Source organism: Chionomys nivalis, chromosome 3, assembly GCF_950005125.1.
Source record: "Chionomys nivalis chromosome 3, mChiNiv1.1, whole genome shotgun sequence".
NCBI classification, from domain to species: Eukaryota; Metazoa; Chordata; class Mammalia; order Rodentia; family Cricetidae; genus Chionomys; species Chionomys nivalis.
Genome location: NC_080088.1, coordinates 96,103,886 through 96,111,237, shown reverse-complemented (window position 1 = coordinate 96,111,237; position 7,352 = coordinate 96,103,886). Strand labels below are relative to the sequence as shown.

General features: G+C 48.5%; 1 protein-coding gene across 1 annotated transcript; it reads right to left on the bottom strand.

The window, feature by feature from the left end:
* Window positions 1-1,620: 1,620 nt before the first annotated feature.
* On the bottom strand, window positions 1,621-6,566 carry LOC130871388 (paired immunoglobulin-like type 2 receptor beta-2). Its single transcript, XM_057764725.1, has 4 exons — window positions 6,479-6,566; window positions 5,784-6,170; window positions 3,384-3,573; window positions 1,621-1,633 (listed from the first exon to the last, which is right to left on the bottom strand). Exons 1-4 carry the CDS (start codon window positions 6,564-6,566, stop codon window positions 1,621-1,623), a joined length of 678 nt encoding a protein of 225 aa, XP_057620708.1.
* Window positions 6,567-7,352: the final 786 nt, after the last annotated feature.

The following is a 7,352-nucleotide window of genomic DNA, read 5'->3' as shown; positions in this document are numbered from 1 at the left end:
CCAAAGCCCAGTGAGTGGCGGGGTGACTAGCTCAGTTATGGTAGCATGCTGGCAGACATGGTGCTGGAGCAGGAGCTGACAGTAATCCATCTGAATTCACAGGTAAAAGGAAGTGAACTGTATCTACCCTGAGCATAGACTGAGAATAGGAGAACTGAGAGCCCACCTCCGCAACGACACACTTCCTCCAACAAGGCCACACCTACTCCAACAAAGCTATGCCTCTGAATAGTGCCACTCCCTATGGGCATATGGGGGCCAGTTACAGCCACACTGCTACAGGGCCCATGCACCTCCTTTGTCTGTGAGAGCAACCTGGATTTCATTCTTATTGGTCAGTGTGGATGCAGTCCTTATGTCCCAGCATGCTCTTTGGTAGACGCTGATCCACTGACTATCAAACTTTAAGACAAACTTGTCTTGGGATGGAAGTCTTGGAGCATGGGAGACCCCAGAGGTCAGGAAATAAGGAAGGTGAGTGTTTGTATGGGCCTCTGAGGAAAGGAAGCCCAGCATAGGACCCAAGCAAGCCATGGTCTGTCACCTGAAGAGGGCCGTGGAGGGGCCTAGGGCTGTGGCTGAGATATTAGTGTCCAGGGAGAACAGGAGAGAGGAACAGGGTTCTCATGAGTGGTTCTCAGTGTGGACCTTGTTACCTGCTTCTCTCTGTGTCTCTGCTCCTGGACACAATCTGCTACTCTCTAAGGTCTCGTGTGTGAGGGGGGGGGGCGGCGCTAAGAGAGACATGAGATCAAGTCTGGTAAGTAGGATATTTATTAAAAAGTGGACAGATAGGAAACAGTACAGTTGGGATCCCAGAACCAGAGAAGACAAATTGACTGGGTTCTGAGGAAAGGAAATCAGAGCGCACCTGACAGAAGTGGGGTTCTCTTCTGCACCTGTCCAAGGATGGGATGTTTCACAGCACAGGCCTGCAGCCCTGCTCTCTGATTCCCAGGCCATGGTGAGGGAAGGGATTGATATGCGGGATGTGTGACCAGCAAATCCTACTTTGATGGAAACTCACCCCCCTGGTGAGTGATGCTGGCCTCTGGTTTTCTGGTAGCTGGGGACTAACAGACAATGCTGTGCCTAAGAAGGAGAGGACAGTTTTCTGTAGTCAGTTTTCTATTTACCCCATTTAGGTCCCCCAAATGAACGCAGGTCATTAGTCTTGGCTGCAGACACCTTCTCCCACTAAACTATCTCTCTGCTCCCCACTTTTCTTTTGTCCATTAAGATGTAATTTTGAAACCCTTCATTAACATAAACTTTGAAAATGCCATGACCTTGATTTATCCCCTTGAAGAATCCACATTATTTTTTATGACATGGTCTCTTATTGGCTGGAACTCAGCAATTACACTGGACTAGCTGGACAGACAGCTCCACGATTCTGTCTATCACTTGCTTATCCAAAGAGGGATTACATATTTCAGTCACTCTCCTGGTTTAGTTTGTGTTCTTCCTGTGAGATTTAGGTCCTCCTACCAGTGTGCAAGGGTTTCTAACTCAACCATCTCTCTAGCTCCCTTGCATGCATCTCATAACAAACTTCCTCAAACAGCCACTCACCTGCTCCTTGGGATGACAGCTGCTCACCTGGCTGGGGTTTCAGCTTTAGTCTGCTGGCCTGTAGGAGAAGAACCAGTGTCAGTGTGGCAACCATGCTGATCCTCTGTCTGCCTTTCAGCTGTTCTCTGTGTTCAACATTAGGGGCTCAGGGCAGCAAACAGCTCTGTAGCAGCCAATCAGGGACAGGACTGAGAGTCCCCAGGACCTGAGGCCAGTCCTCAGCTGTCCTTTTGCACAGCCAATCAGAGGACAGCTCTCCTGTCCATTGCCCCTTGTCCATTTCCTTCTTCCTTTGCTTCCTTCCCTGCCTTGAACTCATGTCCCCTCCATGCTCTCCCTGCTCTTTACTTGCCAGGCCTCCCTTTTGTCTCCCTGGAATCTGGGTCCCTGGCTTCCCTGTGAGTTTAGGCTGCTGCTCCCTGCAGATTCAGTCTCAGGGTTCAAATCCCAGTCAGACAGACTGCCCTGGAGACTGCTGCTCTCCAGTCTCACCTGCTCTTCTTATCCACTGCAGGGCTGAGCCCTTCTGAAAACCCAGGACTCCAAGTTTAAGTCTGAATTTCTGGGCTTTCCATTTCATTCCACTATCTGCTCATCTCTGCCCCTGTCCTGTAGTCTACTTACCATGGATTCAAGTCTGCTCTAAATCCAGTCCACACTTTATTTTTATTTTATGTGTATCCAAGCTCTTGTGGAAGCCAGGCTGACATTCAACTTTCTATGTAGCTTTAGTTTAGCTTGAACTCTTAATTCCCCCAATGCTGGAATTATGGTGTCCCCTACTGTGTTCCCATATTTGTTTCTTAGAATCCTTTGGATTTTAGAAGACAAAACATTTGTCTTTACAAAAAAGCAGTTGGGATTTGAATAGGCACTTATTGACTTTTTAAACTGTTTCTCATTGTAAGGAGTTATTGTATAAAATTTTCCATTATGCAAATATTCTTACATATTTCAGTATTTTCCTACTTTTTATAAATTTATTTTGTGCAGTACATATATGTATGTGTAGATTTGAATACGTGCACACACATGTAGGTGGTAGAGGTATATCTTTGGGTATCATCCTGCAGGAGCTGTCCTCTATTGCTTTAGGGACAGCTCTGCCCTTGATTGGGGTTCACTGATTGGGCAAGCCTGGCAGCACAGTGAGCCTCATGGATCCTGTCATCTCTTTGTGTCCAGTATCTGCCAACATAGTCAACATTACCTGTGAATCCTGGAGATGGAACCCATGTTTTTGTGTTTGTAGGGCAAGCACTTTACCAACTGAGCCGTCTCCTGGCTGCTCTGTAATTTCTGCTGTGTGTTGTTTTTAGGGTACAAATCTTTCACCTCTCTTAGTGTAGGCTCTTCCCAGCCATTTTCTTATTACCCGTGGGTCTATTGAACACCATTGTTTAATTTCTGTGTTGATACCATATCCCCAACTCATGCAGTTCTCTCTGTTCACGGTCTCACCTCCTGTGAGATGCTGTCTCTGAAGGCTGCTCTACCTCAGACCTTGTTTAGCAGCCACAGCTCTTTCCAAATGCGCAGGTAGCCCCTGGGGCTAAGCAACTACTCGGCTGTTGGTCTTTCCATTTACAGTTAGTCACTGTTGGATGGCAGCCATAAGTCATTCCAATAAATTCCTATATATTCATTATATATTAAAAATATATTTCACTATATATTTATACATATACTCATTCCATAAATTCTGTGACTCTAGAGAACCCTGACTAATACATTTACCAATCTCCATGTCCCACAACTGAGAAAAATCAGAGGTAAGCTCAGATGAGAGCCTGTCGTGGACCACTCACCTTTTCTTCCACCAGAGGAAGATCAGCATCACATAGACAGGGGTTATGAGCACAGCCGTGGCCACCACCACCCCAATAATGGCTCCTAGGTTCACAAGTGAAGGATTCCTCTGGCCCTCTGTGTCCTCCAGTCCAGCTGTGGTGACTGCAGAGGTGACGATGAAGGGGCTCTGCATGGTCTTGCTGACTGCTGGGGAGAGATGAGGAGTGAGCAGATCCTCCCTGGATGAGGAGGGATGGGAGGAGTGTCTCATCTGTCTCCTCTGTGGGAGGTGGGATGGGGAGCAGCTGTTAGAAGTTCACAGAGGGGAACACATGCTGAAGGCTGAGACTCTAGAAGAGCAAGCTCAATGCACACCCTCCACCTGTCCTGGTTGTGTGTCCTCAGATCTTTATTTTGTCACAGATAGCTAAGCCATGGAGACACAGCTGTTTTGTTATAAATGTTGCTAACACATGGTTATCTCAGTCTACAGAGTGTTTGCTCCCAGAACCTAGAACCTGAGATTGATCCCTAGTATCCATGTAAAGAGATGGGTGAACTGGGCACAACCTTTATATTAACCCTAGGGGCAGAGGCAGGCCGATTTCTTTCAGTTAAAGACAGACTATCTATATATAGAGCTTCAGATCAAACAGAGCTGAGTGAGTTGTAATCCCTGTAAAGAGGAGGCAGAGACTGACGTGTCCCTGGAGCTCACTGGTCTCACAAGCTAGCCTACTTGCAAAACATGAAGCCAGTGAGAGACCCTGTCTCAAAAAATAGGGTGGATGGCACCTGAAGTTGTCCTCTACCCTCCACATGCACTGAACAAGTGTGAACACACACACACACACACAGACACACACAACTGAATTTCCAGATCCACATGATCACACACACAGAATACATAAACCATATCACAGAACATATATAATTATATCCAGAAGAGCACAGCACAGCACAGGGCAGAGGACACTCATTTGCTCTACAAGCATCACTATGGTTAATTTCCACAACATTTACCCATTTGGAAATTCTATACCAGCAGCTCTCAACTTGTGGGTCCATAAGCCCACAAGGATCCCATATCGGGTATCCTGCTTATCATATAATTACACTATATTTCATAAGAGTAGCATAATTACAGTCATGAAGTAACAACAAAATAATTTTATGGTTGGGGTCACCACAGCATGAGGGACTGTAATAAAGGGTCTCTGCATTAGGAAGGTTGAGAACCCAGCTCTAGAGCCATGAGACAGCTCCTTTCCCTACCATGAGCCCTGGCAGCTGCATTTTGACATTACATCAGGTCAACATGGCAGCCGTAGAGACTGCACAGAGAACTTGGCTGCAGGCGTCCTCTCACGGGTTGGCTTTAATCCAGTCAGCAGGCACTGCTGGATGTGTTGGCACATGGCTCTGGTCTCAGCACTCGGGAGGCAGAGGCAGGCAGATTTCCGTGAGCTCAAGGCAGGCCTGGACTACATAGCGAATTTTGGGAAAGGCAGGGCTCAAGCATGAGAACTTGTGTTGTGAAAACCATACCAACATACCAACATACCAACATACATACATACATACATACATACATACATACATACATAACCCTGGAGCAAGGCTGTGATCAACAACCGAGCAGGTAGACTCCCTCAGTTCTAGGGTGGCCTGTATAGAGTTCTACCAAGAAAAGGCTGGGCTTCGGGGCTCAGTGTGCATGGGCCTGCAGTCACTTCTGCTTCTGAGGAGAGGCCAGGATCAGAAGACAGATCAACCACATCATGAAATTAAGACATTAGTTTAAAAATTCTTGGTGCTTTTAAGGGAGGTCTTAGAGCAATGGAGGAGAAAGGGGAGTTGGGAGATGGAGAGGAGACGTGGAATGGGTAGGGAGAGGTGAGGGATGTGTCCTGGGGATTTAGTAAGGGAAATGGGGACTGTGGTGGCGTGTAGCAGTTCATAGTCAGACCAGAGGACACCAAGAACATCCAATGGGCACCTACTGCTCATTCTGGCCGTAGGTTGGAGCTGTGTGGAGATGCTCTACACGGGGACTAACTGGAGTCCTAACACAGGACCAAGTGAGTCAGCTACATCCTGGAGAAGTCAGTCCTCCTTGAGGTCAGAGGAGGGGGAAGTGGACAGAGTTAGTTTGGGACAGAAAAGAAGTGAACTAGGGGGTAGGAAACAACCTGAAGCCAAGAGAGTGGTGGGGTTCCCTTTGAGCAGAGAATGACAGACACGGTCAAGGAGACAGCCAAGGCTTGGACACAATTACAGTGGAAAGATCCTGTTGGCAGAGGCCTGGGCAGAGCCAAGGGAAAAGGATATAAAACCTTCTCAGAGCTGAGGATCTGAGGGGACATCTAAGTGACAAGGAAGCCAAAGTCATCAAAGCCACTGCCAGGATGACTCACCATGGGTGATTGTGAGTTGGGTTCCATCAGTAGACTGCCAACTCTGCACGCCTCTTTTTGTGTTCAGATGAATCTGACAGAAGTACACTGTCCGGTCTTTCTTGTTCAAATCCAGAATTCTGAGGACTCCGGATGTCTGAGGCTGTGTCCAGTTCAGGATGAGCCGGCCCTTGAAATGCTCATGGATGAAACCCGAGGAGGAGTTGTAGATCAGTTCCCCATAGAGGTACTTCCTTCTCCAGAGAATCCTCATCTGTGGATCCTTTGCTAACTCCCAGGGGAAGTAGAAGGAGAAGGGGATCTCGATGGAGCCGCCCTGGACACCAGAGAGGTGTGCTGGTTGGTTGACACCAAAGGTATTTACTCTGTTGGATTCTGCTGAGTTCCCTGGGAAGGTTGGGGAAGAATCTGAAATAGCTGCAGGGGATGGAAAGGACAACCCAGAGCTTCCCGAGTCTTCACCACAGGCAGGAGCAGAACTCGGGGAAGGACTTTCCCCATGTCCCACATTCAGTTGGGACAGGATAGACAGGAAGAGTTGAGCTGGACCCACTCTGAAGATGAGCTCTCTCTTGTGACTCAGAGGACAGGCTGGTTCCTGTAGCAGTCACCTGTCCACACGACAGCCGACTCTTCCCAGCCCCACTCCATGCTCCTGTGGTTAAATCCCCAGTAGTGAGGTTCCCACCACTCACCAGCTTGCAGGCATGCTGCTGGCAGCAGCAGAAGTAGGAACCAAGCCATGTCCGGAATCCCTCCAGGAAGAGAGACCAGCAGAGCCATCAGGAAGGAGAGGAGGCCCCGTGGAGGAACCCTGGGTGCTCAGGAATCAGGAGAGAATCTGGGTAAAGTGACCCACTTTCCCTGTGTCTTCTCATGTGGAGGACTGTGTAGGGCCAGGAACTCCCCATCTCCCCCTCCTTGTGGCCAACAACTTCCTTTATCATTCTGGCTTCTTCTTTCCCACGTTACAGAAGATCTACCCTTGTGGTCTCTGAGAAGATGACTGTGCCCTTGAGGCCAGCCCTCATTTTTGGCCGGAAGATACAGCCTTGACCTCTGCATGCCGGGCTCTCCTCTCTTCCACCTTGACCTCCTGTCTCATCCAGTCTTTCCCATTCCCTATGCAGCCTGTAATCACTGTTTCCTCAGCTCCCATTTCCTCCACTCCTGCCCTCCCCTCAGTCTGTTTCTATGTCTCCCCTCATGCTGTCTGTCTGTCTGTCTGTCTGTCTGTCTGTCTCTCTCTCTCTCTCTCTCTCTCTCTCTCTCTCTCTCTCATAATCACAGTTAAGGGAATGATCAATTTCTGCTCACCAGACACAATGAGGAAGGAGGTGCTGAGGAAACACATTCAGTCCCAGCCCTAGCTTGGTGCCCCCACCATCGTCTGTTCTTTGCACTCTTGCTGCCTGTCAGGGACTCCGCACAGAGCTCCACGAAAACCAATGCCCAGTGGACAATCTCGCTATGACTGCTCGCTGTTGCCTAGTCTGTAACTTCCCTGTGCTTTTTGGTAAATTATAGAGTCGTCTTCCTCACCTCGACAGCGACTCCAGAGCTACTCCA

Coding starts and splice junctions, on each gene's coding strand:
- LOC130871388 (XM_057764725.1), bottom strand. CDS start 6,566: ATGGCTCTGCTGGTCTCTCTTCCTGGAGGGATTCCGGACATGGCTTGG. Junction 6,171..6,478: donor AGCAGCATGCCTGCAAGCTG/GTGAGTGGTGGG, acceptor CAACCTTCCCAG/GGAACTCAGCAGAATCCAAC. Junction 3,574..5,783: donor CCAACTCACAATCACCCATG/GTGAGTCATCCT, acceptor ATCTCTCCCCAG/CAGTCAGCAAGACCATGCAG.